Source organism: Phalaenopsis equestris, unplaced genomic scaffold, assembly GCF_001263595.1.
Source record: "Phalaenopsis equestris unplaced genomic scaffold, ASM126359v1 Scaffold000754, whole genome shotgun sequence".
Taxonomy (NCBI): Eukaryota; Viridiplantae; Streptophyta; class Magnoliopsida; order Asparagales; family Orchidaceae; genus Phalaenopsis; species Phalaenopsis equestris.
In genome coordinates this window covers 347,442-362,759 of record NW_018165194.1, presented here as the reverse complement: position 1 = coordinate 362,759, position 15,318 = coordinate 347,442, and the positions used below count along the sequence as shown (strand labels likewise).

The 15,318-nt window shown below is 32.4% G+C and overlaps 2 protein-coding genes across 4 annotated transcripts; one reads left to right on the top strand and one right to left on the bottom strand.

The window, feature by feature from the left end:
- The first annotated feature begins 1,790 nt into the window (after nt 1-1,790).
- On the top strand, nt 1,791-11,363 carry LOC110030707 (40S ribosomal protein S18). Of its 2 annotated transcripts, XM_020733576.1 has the most exons (5): nt 1,791-1,910; nt 1,987-2,147; nt 3,314-3,502; nt 7,861-7,974; nt 11,277-11,363. In XM_020733576.1, exons 1-4 carry the CDS (start codon nt 1,908-1,910, stop codon nt 7,964-7,966), a joined length of 459 nt encoding a protein of 152 aa, XP_020589235.1. In that variant the 5' UTR covers nt 1,791-1,907; the 3' UTR covers nt 7,967-7,974; nt 11,277-11,363. The 2 variants fall into 2 exon arrangements, with proteins under 2 accessions (XP_020589235.1, XP_020589234.1); XM_020733575.1 differs by lacking the exon at nt 11,277-11,363 and having other exon boundaries at nt 7,861-8,152.
- Nucleotides 9,288-15,164, bottom strand: LOC110030706 (cysteine synthase). Of its 2 annotated transcripts, none has more exons than XM_020733574.1 (11): nt 14,959-15,164; nt 14,540-14,618; nt 14,334-14,443; nt 14,186-14,243; nt 13,794-14,057; nt 13,194-13,331; nt 13,057-13,108; nt 12,069-12,148; nt 10,620-10,679; nt 10,452-10,532; nt 9,288-9,596 (listed from the first exon to the last, which is right to left on the bottom strand). In XM_020733574.1, the coding sequence occupies exons 2-11, from the start codon at nt 14,579-14,581 to the stop codon at nt 9,504-9,506; spliced, it is 978 nt and encodes a 325-aa protein (XP_020589233.1). In that variant the 5' UTR covers nt 14,582-14,618; nt 14,959-15,164; the 3' UTR covers nt 9,288-9,503. The 2 variants fall into 2 exon arrangements, with proteins under 2 accessions (XP_020589233.1, XP_020589232.1); XM_020733573.1 differs by having other exon boundaries at nt 14,987-15,164.
- Nucleotides 15,165-15,318: the final 154 nt, after the last annotated feature.

The window sequence follows — 15,318 nt, the reverse complement described above, 5'->3', positions numbered from 1 at the left end:
GTAAGTGCGACAATTCTTTCCCATTTCAGATCGTAGCTGACCTCCTCCAGCTCTACAAATGAGACTTTTAAACGAAATTTATTGAACATAGGTGCTACTTCAAATGAAGCTTTAGTAAATCTGATTGAGAGACAAATTTATTTGATCGTCACTTGTGGACCCTTTATTCAATAATGAATTTGATCAATCCAAACAAATCATATTAAACGTAAATCCAATATGTAGCCAAGTAGGTGAGCGGTGCAAGCCAATATTTTAAATTATTTATTTTAGGGGTATTCACATACATAGTTCACAACCAAACTTTCACATTTACACAAACACTAAATTTTTAAAGAAAAATAATATTATTGTTATTTTTTAAAAGAGGAATGCACCTTTTAATGCATTGTTTACCACAACAAATTGTTATGTAAATAAATAAGCAAATTTTAGAAATAGCACTGTAATTTATGAAATTAAGGGGTGGAGTATTTTAAAAAAAACATTAATTTTAGTTTAAAGCCCTTATAAAAATGCTATAAAAAATAATTTTTTTAATATATATAATATATAATATTCTAAGACACGGAGTGAAGACAACAGCTTAAAAGATGAGTGTGTCGTGGAGGCAATGACCCTAAAGATGAAAGTGACTTGAAGGCAGCAGCCCAGAAGATGGGTATGCAGCAGAGGCAGTGACTCAAAAAAATTGGTATGTCGTAAAGGCAACAATCCAAAAAACAGTGGTTCTCACTAGAGAGAATCATACAAGTGCTGACGCTCAAAGAGACACCCTGAGGAGGGATACTCAGGGAGACACCCAAACATGTCGCGTACAAAGGATAAAAGACAACAAACATTTTTACATGGGATGAGAATTTGTAGACATTAAGTAAAAAAGATTTTTCATGCACTTGCAAATGAACACATGCAATATGATGTAAAAAACATATAAGAATGCAGGTGGTCAATCGATTGAGTCGTGGTGGCCAGTTGGACCGAAAAAGAGTCGTGATTGATCAGAGGCAAAAGAGTAGGTGATCCACCCAGGATGGTCGATCGAACCGAAAGGATCGGGTGATCCACATGTGATGGTCGGTTAAACCCAAAGAATTGGGTGATCGGCCTGAGACGACTGATCGAACCCAGATCGGGGTATCAACACATAGTTGTTGATTAAACCCAAAAGAAAATGTTATCGGCTCGGGACGGCCGATAGAACCCATAGCGGATGATTGACACGTTCCAAATCAGGTGATCAAACCCAAAAGATAGGGTGATCGGCCCGGGACAATCGATCAAACCCAAAGTGGTTGATCCACACACAACGATCGATTAAACCCAAAAGATAAGTTGATCGGTCTAGGACGTTCGAAGAACCCAAAACGAGTGATCGACACGTCCCAAAGCAAGTGATTGACATATAACAAACTATCAAACCAAAAAAAATGGGATGATCGACCCGACACGATCAAGCAAACCCAAAGTGGTGATCAACACGTTGCGGTCTATAAAACCCAAAAAATAAGGTGATCAGCCCTGGACCGATCAAACTCAAAATGAGTCATCGACATGTCCTAAAACAGGTGATCAACATGTAGTGGTCGATCAAACTTATATGAATGTGATATATATATATATATATGTGACAATTGAAGCATGTGACAATTGAAGCAAACAAACACATAAATCTTAAGTGGCATGAAAGTAAATTTCCTAAATTAAAATTTACAATCTATGAATCTTTCACATGTGCATTAAAATCTAGAGCTGGTCAGTTAAATTAAAGGATTCATCATCATTATTAATCATAGTATGATTTAGGGTTTGAATCGCCTATATAACACTATTCCCGCGGCCAGCCGACCACTAGCGGCAGTTATCGGCGAGTATCCAGGCTGAAAGAGAAAAAAAATCTAGAAACCATGGTGAGTGCTTTCGTCTACTTCCATTGCAACTTGAAATGATCGGTTCTGATCATTCTTTGTTATGTCTTGCTTGTAGTCTCTGATCGCGAACGAGGATTTCCAGCATATTCTTCGCGTTTTGAACACGAATGTCGATGGAAAGAAGAAGATAATGTTCGCCCTTACATCCATCAAGGGCATCGGCCGACGCTTCGCCAACATAGTTTGCAAGAAGGCTGATGTCGACATGAACAAAAGGTATCGTTATATCTTTAACTTCCCTAGTCCTGCTGCTGACGCAAGTTTCTTAATTTTTGGTCCTGGTTGAAAGAGGGAATGCAGAGGGTTGTATCCTTGTTTGTGATATATTATTGGCTCGAGTAATTTTTTTTTTAAATTTGTAGATTGAAGGTATTTTGCAAACTTTAAATGATCATATATTTTGTTTGATGAACACTCTGTAATGCATTATTTCTAAGCTCAATTTTTGCTAGAATTCAGCAGATGCAAATAATTGATAGATTATAAGGAATTTTTGATGTAATTGTTTTGTTTGTTGTCTACATTTTAACTGGTGTTGTTCAGCTTTTACTCTGCAAAATTATATTTTCATGGGAGAAATTCTTAAAAGGGGGAGCAAATTAGAAGTTTATCTTCGTATGAGGAGCTTGATGTTAGAGAAAAAATTGTAGACAGTAACCTTATTTGAGGGTTTTTTTGCTTGCCACATTTGTAGCATGCAAATGCTCCTCGACCAGGCATTTTTAATTTATAAGGGATTGAATTGAAAAGTTTATTTTTTTGTTTCCATTTTAAGTTTTATATGTGGATGAATAATAGGAAGATGAATGATTACAAACATTTGATTGCAAGCCAAAAAATATAACACCAAATTACAATTTTTAATAAGAAGCGACTTACAATAATAAGTAAATTGTGAGATGGGTGTGAAAAAATAAAAATTTTAATCCAGTTTTTTTAAATTAGATTATGTTGGGACGAATGATATTTTATACTGCCGGTGTGAAAAGAAAACACCCTTCAACGTAATATTTCACTTGGCATTAAGCTCCTTATAAGAACATAAACATTTAATATGCTCCTTTTTAATATTTACCCTATTTTCATGTGTTTTATTTTTGGAAAATTGGCATACATACCACTCAATTCTTATGTAATTTACTTTAAATTTTACATACATGCCGCATTCCCTATGCATGAAAATGTGTATTGCACTTTTTGAAAGTTAAGAGGTGGTATTTTTTATGTGATATGAAAGATTTGGGTGGTGTAAATATTAAAAGTAAAATATAGTTGTTAGATATGCAAATTCATAAGAATTGGGTCTTATGTATGTACATGCCCTTTACTTTATGTCCAGTTGGATTACTGAGTTTAATGTTATCACTTAAATGTGTTTCTAGAGCTGGTGAGCTTTCGGCTGCTGAGCTTGAGAATCTGATGACTGTTGTAGCGAACCCCCGCCAGTTCAAAATCCCGGATTGGTTTCTGAACAGGAAGAAGGACTACAAAGATGGAAGATACTCTCAAGTTGTGTCCAATGCTTTGGACATGAAGTTAAGGGATGATCTGGAACGCCTGAAGAAAATCAGGTTGGTATCTGTTGAATTTGGCACATTGATGTTATTTTGGCTGCATTTTTTGTCATTGTAATCTAGCGATTTAATTTTTTTTTTGGTGCAAAGAATACTCTAATTCTATTTTGAATATATATACTTACACAAAATTTTAGATAAAAAAGGTTTAAAAATTTGTAATCGGTAACTGAGACTTTCAGCCTTAGCAAGGAGGGACACAAGCCTTGAGGTGTAAGCTCCAAAAAAAAAAAATCATAAAATTAAAAGTAATTCATAAATATAACATAAATTATTCATATGTTGATTTAGCTTATTATCATAAAGAAAAATCACAAATCTTAATCTTAAATATTGATATAAAATAAATATTTCAAATTGATTCCAGTAAACTTTCATTTACATTGTAAATATTTCATGAGGTTTATAGTCTGTAATGACCCCATCTTTACTTTCATCATCTTAAAAAAATTATCGTATTTACTATCATCAATCTCTTATCTCATTTGTAATTTTAAAATGTTTTGCATTCACTACAATTTTTTTTTTGGAGCGAAGTGGTTCAAATTGCTTTAAAAAGAGAATTAAAGTGTCTTTGAGATCCCACTTCTATGCCATTCAAAGGGAATAAAAGTGAAATAAAATAGCAAAAAAGTGAAAAAAAACTTAATCACTTATTTTCTATTTGAGATCCCACTTCTAAAATAAAAAAAAAAAGCTTTTATGCCACTTGAACATTATATTTTTTTTTGTAATATGTTGTTATTCATCTCATACTCTATCCAATCCCATTTTCCATTGAACTTGTAGGTTTTCTTTTGGGATTATTTACTCTATTCCCATCCCCATTCATTCACAAATGCAATACCTATTCTGTTTGAATAACAAGTCACACCTATAATTTGACGACTTTAATTTTTTTTAAAAATTATATACCTTTAATTTTAAGGGAAATGTTTTGGGGATTTAGGAATTTCTTGGCTTATCAAACTTTTTATTATTATTTTAAAAAATAAAAGATGTTTGTGGAATGGAGGAAGAGTTTTTTTGTTCCTATTTTTAAGAATAAAGCGAATGCACAAGAGTGTAAATTATAGAGGAATTAAGTTAATGTGTCATACATTAAAATTATGAGAGAGAGCTATTGAACATAGGTTAAGTTGCGATACAAATATTTCTCAAAATTATTTTTGATCTATGTCGGGCAAGTCTACTATAGAAGCTATACTTTTATTGAGATGTTTGATATAGAAGTGTAGATAACATAAGAAGAGGATCTACATATGATTTTTATTGGTTTAGAAAAAGCTTATTATAAGATACGAAGAAGATTACTTTGGAGAGTTCTAGAGAAGAATGATGTTGATATAACCTATATTCAAGTCATTAAAGATATGTATGCTAGAGATGTTACTTGTGTTTGAAGTGGAGGATTGACGAAGTATTTCCTATTTTAGTTGGAAGACATCAGAGATCGACTTTAAGCCTATAGCCTTTTGTCTTATTATGGATATTATTACTAGACTTTAATAGGAGGATCTATCTTTCGTGTATGGGTTTTGCTGTTGATATCCTCATGGTAGATAAAATTAGAAAGAGAGTTCAGAAAAAAACTGAATATTGAAGGTCAACTTTAGTATGTAAAAGCTTTCGTTTGAGTAGATTTAAAACCAAACACATGGAATGTAATTTTACTAGTGGATCTAATGGAGCGGTTGTAATAATAGTTGATAAGTCATTACAAGGAGTGAACATTTTAGATATCTTAGGCCTATTGTTCAAAGTGATTGTGATATAGATAGAGATGTTATTAATAGAATTCAAGTTGCATGGTTGAAATGGAGGAATGCATCATGCCTATTGTGTGATAGAAAAGCATCATTTTAACTTGGAAGGGAAAATTTTATAAGATAGTGATGAGACCTGCAATGCTTTATGGTGCAAAATGTTGGTCTATAAAAGAAAAACATAAAACTAAAGGGATATTTGGTAGCGCACTGTTAATAGGATTTATGGCCAGGATTTACTAAATCCAACCAAATACAAAAAAAACACAAGTTTCATGGATTTAAGGTCCGGGTTTTAACTTTGATCATGTTAAATCCGGATTTAATAAATTAAGCAAAGGGGTGAATGTAATAAATCTGGATTTGCTAAATACTATATTACTAAATCATTCCTGCAACCAAACACACCCTAAGGGCTCGTTTGGGGCAGTTTAAAACAGCGGGCGGCGTATTGTTTGTTTTCTGCGTTTCGGTCACGTTTTAAAAAAATCCATTTTTATTTTATGAAGAACGTCGCCCGCGCGGGCAGTGTTCCTCGTTTCGTTTAGTCACAAAATTACTCCACTGCCCCTCGATCGAACCCGCTGCCTTCTCCTTCATTCGCGATCGAGCTCGCACAGCCTTCGGCTTCTTCGATACTCCTTCTCTTCTTTCGTTCGGATCGTGGGTTGCGGCAGGGAGGCGCGACATCAGTAGGGAAGCGAACATCGACAGGGAGGCATGATGTTGAGCGAACACAAAGATCGCGGGAGGTAGGGCAGCAAGACTTAGAGAGAAGAAGAAGATCGCGGGACGCTATTGCGGCGAAGCAATCTTCAATCTTGAACAGGGAAGGATCAAAGAAGAAGATCGCGACATAGGATTTTGATTGAATTTATTCATATTTTTTATATTACTTTTTATCATTTTATAATAAACAATGTCTAATAATTACTAAATATATATAAAATCATTTTATAATCTTTTTGATATCATTCATTATTATTTATAACTATTTTTAGGTCTTCATCTTATTTTTTTTACTGTTTTGAAATTTTTTTTTACAAATATCTTGCTATGACACTTCTATTGCAAATAATATTACTGCATGAGTAAAATGATCATTTATCCAGAAACAGCTGCAAATCAGCTGTTTTCCAAACGCACAGACCAACAACCAGCCAACTTATCCGGATCAGCTGGTCATCATCATATTATCAAGATAAGCTGCTTATCAACATAAGTTGGATAAGCTGCAGCTGCCCCAAACTGACCCTAAGTTAAGTGTTGCTGAGATGAGAATGCTTAGGCGGATCAGTGACTTTACACTCAGAGACGAGCAAAACGAATGTATCCGTGAAAGGGTTGATGTTGTTCCGGTGACAATTAAGATTAGAGAGGTCGTCTTAGATGGTTTGATCACATTAAATATCAATCATTTGTTGATCCTGTTGGGAAAGTATATATTCTAGATTTGACTTTTGATAAGAAAGATAGAGGCAGACATAAAATGATCTTAATCTATTAGAATTGAAAGAAAATATGACACTAAATAGGATAGAGTGGAGAAAAAAGATTCATGTAGCTACCCCACTTGGTGGAAGAAAGGCTTTGTTGTTGTTGTAAATTCAGATGAGCTGGATTTATTAACTTCCTTAATCTATTCAAATATTTTAAACCCCATCTAATATGTATTTGATAAATTTTTGATCGAGAGATTCCTATAAACTGTTTGATGGGATTTAGGACTAAATCTTTTAAATTTCTGCATGATGCGTCTCCAAGCAATCTCTTTTAGAGGGACTCGTAAGCATGAAATTTTGTAAATATGGTTCCTGGTTGGATTCACTAAATCGAAGAAAGTCACACACAGTTGTCTAATTAACTAATCTTTTGTCCAATTAATTTTCAATTAATTTATTTAATCAATATTAGACTGATTAAGTTCCATTTAGCTTTAGTACTTCAGACGTCTAGAGATGATGGAGTAATATATTTTAGGAAAATTACATATATACCACATAATTCTTATGAATTTACATATCTAACACCCAATGTTTGATATTTGCACTTACAACAACTTGGCGTCATAAACTCATGCATGAAATGCTGCATTTCACTTTTAAAAAGGTGTGATGCCGAAGATTTAAGTGTTATGCACCTAGATATGAAAATTTAGGTGTTAAATATGTCATGCATAAGAATTGTGCGGATATATAGATGCAGATATATGTATATATTTGTTTATATTTCATTTACTTTTAATGTAAAAATTGATCCACTTATATTTGTTGCATTTGCCAATAGTAAGAGAGTTGTTACCTTGGAATTGATTATATAAATGTAATTCTTTGGGGCATTTACATACATACCTATTTCTTATTTACATATCTAAGACCAAAAAATTAATTTTTTACATCTATGACTACCAAATCTTTCATGTCAAATAAAAAATACCATTAAATATACTTTTTTGTGCAGAGGTAAGGTGGGATATATGTAAAAAATTGAATTTTTAGCTGTTAGATATGTAAATACATAAGAAAGTGGCATGAATGAATGTAAATATACCTTTTTGTAATTAATACGTCCATAACCATGAATTTATAGGAACCACCGTGGACTGCGCCACTACTGGGGCCTTAGGGTTCGCGGTCAGCACACCAAGACCACTGGGAGGAGGGGGAAGACCGTTGGTGTCTCCAAGAAGCGATAAGTTTTCAGGCATGTTTGTGCTTAAATGTAGTATTTCTGAGTTTATTTTATTTTTATTTATTTTCAGTCACTGTTAAGTATTTTTTCCCCCCCTCTTGGGAAGTATATGATAACTCCCTTGCAAGTATATTATTTGTTAGGAAATTTAGCATACATCCATACAATTCATATGTTTTTACATATCCAACACCCAAAATTTGATATTTACACTTTTATAACACTTTATTGTCATAAATCTATGTAAATACCCTTGCATAAGGTTCTACTTATATTATAGAATTGAAAGAGTAAATGTACGGATTTCATACACTTTTTTTCGAATAATTTAGGGTAATTCTTTCTTATTATCTATTAATACTTGTGTTGTTTTTTTGTAAAAAAAAAAAATAAATTAAATACTATCTTTTTAGTTAAACTCTAAATCAATTTTTTTTAATTGCTTAATTTATAAAATTTTAAAAATAAATATATAGCAATTTTATATAAAAAAATCAAATACTCAATTCAAAATTGCTTAATTTATAAAATTTTGAAAATAAATATATAACAATTTTATATAAAAAAATTAAATACTCAATTCAAAATTTTGGCTTGTTTATTTATTCATTAAAATACTTTGTAATTTATTTGTAAAAAAAATACTTATAAATTAAATACTATTTTTTAGTTAAATTCTAAATCAAAATTGTTTTTAATTGCCTAATTTATAAACATTTAAAAATAAATTTATAACAATTTTATGTAAAAAATTAAATACTCAATTCAAAATTTTGGCTTTTGAACAAATCAAGCACAAATACGATTATATTTAAAAATCTAATAAAGCCATTATGAACATATGTATGTGAAGATTTATAATATAACTAAGCCAAGCCAATACATGATAAACTTACCCTTTATTACATCCCTATATATAATTATCATAATAATTAGCTTGAATCTCAATCGAAATACATGTTATATTAAAACAAAAATTTAAAAAACGGTTGAAACTAAAGTATTATTCAACTAAGCTCAATAAACTATACAAGAATATATAAAGCTGGGTGTAAAAAAGCATCAAATATAACAATTTGAAGGGGGATTTTAATTAAATACATACCATTCAATTCCTAATATTTACATATCTAACACCTAAACTTTACTTCTTACATTTATACCACCAAAATCTTTCATATAAAATCTTTCATATAATCTTTCATATCTTTTAAAGAGTGACATGCACTACTTCATGCATAAGTAAGAAGACATGTATGCAAATAGGAGGAAAAAGGAGGCTACAGAGACATTAGTTAGCTTAAGCACCAAGCCATGATGACAACTTTAATCAAAATAGAAGTAGATTCCACCATACACTAACCCTCAAGAAAATGGAAACTTCAAATTACAAAAGTAACTCTTGCTGAAGATGTGAGAGAAAGAAGAAGAGAGTTTTTCACATGCATTTATTCTAATTATAAAGCAAAAACAACCAAAAGCAAATCTTGCATAAATTTATCATGAAATGCTTCTTTATTTGTAGAAAACATAAGTCACATTCAAGGCTCAAAAACCATGCTTTCAGCTTCCTTCTTTATAGACTGGAAGAGCACAGAGGAGAGGTAACGCTCACCAAAGCTTGGGAAAACCACCTACATATACATATAGTTCAACAAAGACACAAATTTTATCAATATTGTTCAAGGAATTTAGTCATAATTTCATAGCATGTGATACATTCTTAAGGAAGAAAATAATCAAAATGGTCACTCACTATCTGTAAAAAGGTCAAAATGATCTCCCACTATGTAATAAGCCAATGTGGTCTCCCTTCAGGCAGGATTCGTTTTAGTCTCAGAGTTTATTGAGACGTCAAAATAATCCCGAAATATTTTAAAAATAAGCTCTACTAATTCTCTATACGGACTATTTCAACATTAATTTAAAAAAAATGACAACTATTTTGACACTTCTTTAAACTCTGGGACTAAACTGACCCCATGTAAATAGTCGGGGATTATTTTGGCACTTTACTCCAATTTAAATACAACCATTTTGACCCCCTGCAAAGCTTCAGAGGACAGTTTTGATCATATTCTTAATCAAAATAGTTTCATGCAACTTATAAGCAATTCCAACTAGAAATACTTTGATACCTTTTCTTTTTGCTATATCATGAAGATTAAAAAGATGAATGTGGAGGGAGAAAACAATAGGGGCATTTACATACATAGCAGCTAATATTATATATTTACATATCTTACACAAAAACTTTCATATTTACACACAGCACTCAAACCTTTAATATCAAATCAAAAATAGCATTATTACCACTTTCCAGGAGTGAAAAACACCTTTTCATGCATAGATTTAAAACACCGAAGTGCTATGCATGTAAATATGAAAGTTTAGGTGTGAGAAACGTAAATAAATAAGAATTGTGTTCCAGGGATATAAAATTTTCAAAATAAACAATTAAGAAATATGGAGAGGGAATCAGAACTTACGACAATCAGTTTTCCTTCATTCTCTGGCCTCTGTGCCACCTTGATAGCAGCAGCAGCAGCAGCTCCAGATGATATTCCAACCTGAAATAGAATTCTCTAAAGATCAGGCGAGGAGTAGAATCATCATTAAAAAAAAAAAGATTTTTTTTTCAGATGTATAACCCTCACCAGCAACCCCTCTTTCAATGCAAGAAGCTTTGCAGTCTCAATGGCCTCTTCGCTTGAGATCTGAATAGATTCATTCAGCATTAGAAATCATGAATCATTTGTTCGAGAGGGAGAAAAATAATAGGTTTAATTGCCATATGAATGTTTTTTGGGATATTTACATACCACCACACAATGCTTATGTATTTACATATCTAACACAAAAACTTTCATATTTACATACATATCACTTAAATCTTTAACATCACATAAAAAATACCACCACAACAATCTTTTTTAAAGTAAAATATGCAGTTTAAATAATGGGTTTATGACACCAAGGTGGCCAATAAGTGTAAATATCAAACTTTGGGTGTAGATATGTAAATACATAAGAATTGTATGGTATGTATGAAAATTTCCCACATTATTTTAGGCTTTGAAAAAAATTATATTACTATTAAAAATGGAGTTGGTATTCCATCAATAAAAAATATAAAAACATCATATAATAAAAAAGCATCTCTTTATTTCACCTTCATAGTGTAAATAGAGAGATATTTATTGATTCATACATTTGAAATGTTTATAAAAAAAGGCTTGTGATTTCATCAAGAGTAAATCCTAACTGTTCTATTTATGAAACTCTATTTATTCTCTATTTTCTATTCTATTTAGGAAGGCAGGCTTGAGGTGAACTAGCGTGATGCATGCGATCTGAGTCGACGGCTGAGTCGAAATTCACGAACATGTAGAAGTCGAAACAAGAACTGTAATATCTTCCTTTAGTCTCACTTCTCTCTTGTTTGAATTTGAGGGTTTGAAGTTAATGATTTGAACGTCCAGGATTTGAATTTGAGGTTTAAAATTTGTAGGTTTGGACTCGAGATTTGAATGAAGTTGAAAGTTAGATATGTCAATATATTCTATCTGCTACACTGTTAGCTTGCATTCAACTTTACTAAGTGGTAAGTGAAATTTTAATGGAAGATTTACATGCATCCCACTCCTTTCTTATGCATTTACATATCTAACATCTAAACTTCAATTTTTACATATATGAAACCTTAACTATGCATGAAAAGGTGAATACACTTTTTAAAAGTAAAAATAGTAGGTGTTTGATGTGATATGAAAGATTTGGGTGTTATAAATGTAAAAATCCAAGTTCAGCAGTTAGGTATTTATATATACTTTCATAAAATAATTTCAAAAAAAGGCATTTACACAATTCTTATGTATTTACATATCCAGCACCTAAACATTCATGTTTACATGAATACAACTCAAATCTCTAACATCACATCAAAAATACATATTTTCATGCATAGGTTTATGACACAAAGATTCTACAAGTGTAAATATCAAACTTTGGTTGTTAGATATGTAAATACATAAGAATTATGTAGCATGTATGTAACTTTCCCTTGAGAAAAACAGTGTGAAATGAAGGCTTTAAGTCTATCTAACCTGCACTACTTCATCAAGAAGATCAACATCCAACACTCCAGGTACAAATCCAGCCCCAATTCCCTGTATCTTGTGAGGGCCTGAAACATGTATAACAAAGGACATTAAACTCGAGTGAAGCCCGCAAAGAACGACAATCATATTTTTTATGCAAAATATTCCATCTCTCAAATCACAAAAAACAAATTCGTAATGTGAAACATTTAGAAATGCAAATCCATATCCTTTTTGTTTTGGATTCATGGAGATTTTGAATCTGCTTTGCAAATCTGCATAGTCTATTTAACAATTCAAAAGTATTCATTTGAAGCAGCTCATGCAAAATTCAACATTTTGTACCATACAATTCTTTTATTTATACATATAACCCTTTCATGTCTTACAAACATGAAAGCATGTGCATAAAGAGGTGTATAGCGCTTTCAAAAAAGTAATTCAAAATGTCATCTTTCATGTGAGGATAAAGATTTGAGTACTATACAAGTAAATTTAGGAGTTAGATATGTAAATGCATAAGAATTGAGGGGCATGTACGTAAATGCTCCTATAAGTAAATATTAATGATTAGGTATTACATATGTCAATATATAAGAAGAGCGTGGTATGTATGCAAATCCCCCATCTAAAAATTTGAAAATTCAAGGAACGATAGGAAAAACAGACACTGCTGTTCCACACAATATTACATAGGACTTGATTAAGTTCGCAAATTGTACGTAAAGTACTGCATTAATACATCAATAAAATACAGGGGCATTTAAATACATGCCACCCAATCATATGAATTTTGCATATCCAACACCTAAACTTCTAATCGTCACATTTATACTACACAAATCTTTCATACCACATCAATAGTATCACAATTATAACTGTTAAAAAAGGAAATATACATTTTCATGCATAGATAAGACGGCATATATGTAAAAAATAAAACTTTAGGTGTTACATATGTAAATATACAGTAAGAAATCAACGAGTAATTCACCTGGCTTTCCGCCGGATAAAACTGCGCTTTCGACCGGTTCCACGCCATATAGCTAGAAAACAAACATAACATCGGTCACATATCATGTAATGAAGGATTAAGTTGATTTATATTAGAATTGATTTTATGTATCAAACCTTAATATTAGGATTCTGCTCTTTCAGATATTTCCCTGCACCTGTAATTGTCCCACCGGTACCAATTCCAGAGACCAATGCATCAATTTTCCCACCAGTTCCTTTCCAAATCTCAGGCCCAGTTGTCTCATAATGAATCTAATCATTATTTTTATTTAAAATTAGTTAACTTTCATAAGATGCAAGCCCAACATAGATATAAATTGGAAAAAAGTTTAGCAGCTCCCCCATAATTTTTTAAACTACTAAACCGATGCAATTATGCGTGTCACGACCAAACCATTGATAATTTGACAAAAACGAACAATATGGGTCGGGGGTTTTATGATGAATTATGATACATTTGCTTGAGAATTTAAAAAATGGTTGAAAGAGCATGCTAGATTTGTAAATAGTATTATTTGAAATGTTGTGTATGTAATTTCCCCCAAAAAATTGTGTATAATAGATTTAGCAACTCATACAACACTTAACGGGAACGAAAGAAGAATGTAAATTCACAAAGCCAAACAAAAATTGTAGTGATAAAGCTAATGATTATGATGATAAGCCCAAATTTATAAAGAAACTATAAACTCAGTAGATAAAACTGAAATGCACCTTCGGGTTGGAAGGATTCTCGAATTGCTGGAGAATGTAAGAATTGGGAGTCTTCGCCGCCAACTCTTCCGCCTTCTGAACGGCGCCTTTCATGCCTAAAACCGGGTCGGTAAGGACCAACTCGGCACCAAAAGCTTTAAGAATGATCCTTCTCTCAAGGCTCATAGAAGCTGGCATTGTGAGCACGAGCTTATACCCCTTAGCGGCGGCCATGAATGCCAATCCAATACCAGTGTTGCCACTGGTAGGCTCAATAAGGACGCTCTACCAACGTATCAAAATGAGCAAGCAAATCAACAATTTATCAAAAAAAAGATATATTTTTTTATTAAATTTACAACCTTTTTATTCAAAAAATATAAAAAAAGATAATTTTTTTGAGTTCAACGTACCTTTCCAGGAGCTATATGACCCTTCTCCTCTGCATCAGTAATCATGCTATATCCAATCCTGCCATGAAAAACCAATCAATCAAAATTTTCAGAGGTTTTACCAATCAATCACATACAGTACATAATATGAAGAAGGAGGGAGCATTACCTATCCTTGACGCTAGAGCATGGCTCCATCATCTCTAGTTTAGCGGCGACACGAGCATGGCAGTCAACAGTAAGAGTGTTGAGATAAACCAATGGAGTTTTACCAATCAACTGTACAATGAACAAAACAATATAAAATGTGTCATTATAATGAGATAACACAGAAAAGGAGAAGATTAATGAGAACTAATAATCTCAGAAACCTACTTCAGTGACATCCTTTGCAATACTTGGTTCTAATTCAGCCATTGTTCAGCCTTCTTGCTTTCAAAACACACCAAAATCACTGCATGATAAAATCAACCAAATTAGAAGAGCTTGATTCCAAAAGATGCGCATCAGCTACAACTAAATTTCATGTCATGCAACAATCTACTAAAACAAAAACCCAATTTCAGTGGATTATCTCTGTACTGAGGAAACCATAACCACAAAACTAAAAACTCAATTCTTCCCATTAAATTATTTCAAGTTTGGAAGGACGATCCTAGGGTTCCGAACAAAACCGGAAACTCGGAAAAATTAGGTTAGTTAAAACGAAATTAACCATCGGATCTAGGTTATTTTTCAATAGGAAAACAAAACACAGGTAAAATGAATAAAAATGAAGAATTGGGCGACATTACCAGGCAGTTTGAATGAATTTGTTGGTACCTGAAGCTGGGAAAAATAGTAAAAGGCAGCTCCTTTTACAGAAACCTCTTGATCTTTATCCAGAACAGAAGCCAGCAATGGATCCGCCCCTGGCCGTTGACGACAAATATCAAATATGGATTCGGTCGGTCTCCGTTTTCTCCGCAGTTTCTAAAATTGACATTTTTAATTCTTTTATACGAGAAAAAAATGATCTTTTGTAATAACCTGAATGAAGGAAGACGTATAGACAGGACAGATACGGGCGGTGGTGAAGTCGGGATCATCTGTGAGGCCCGAACAGAAAACACGGGAAGAGGTGTTTAATATGGACAAACATATAAATACTTTAT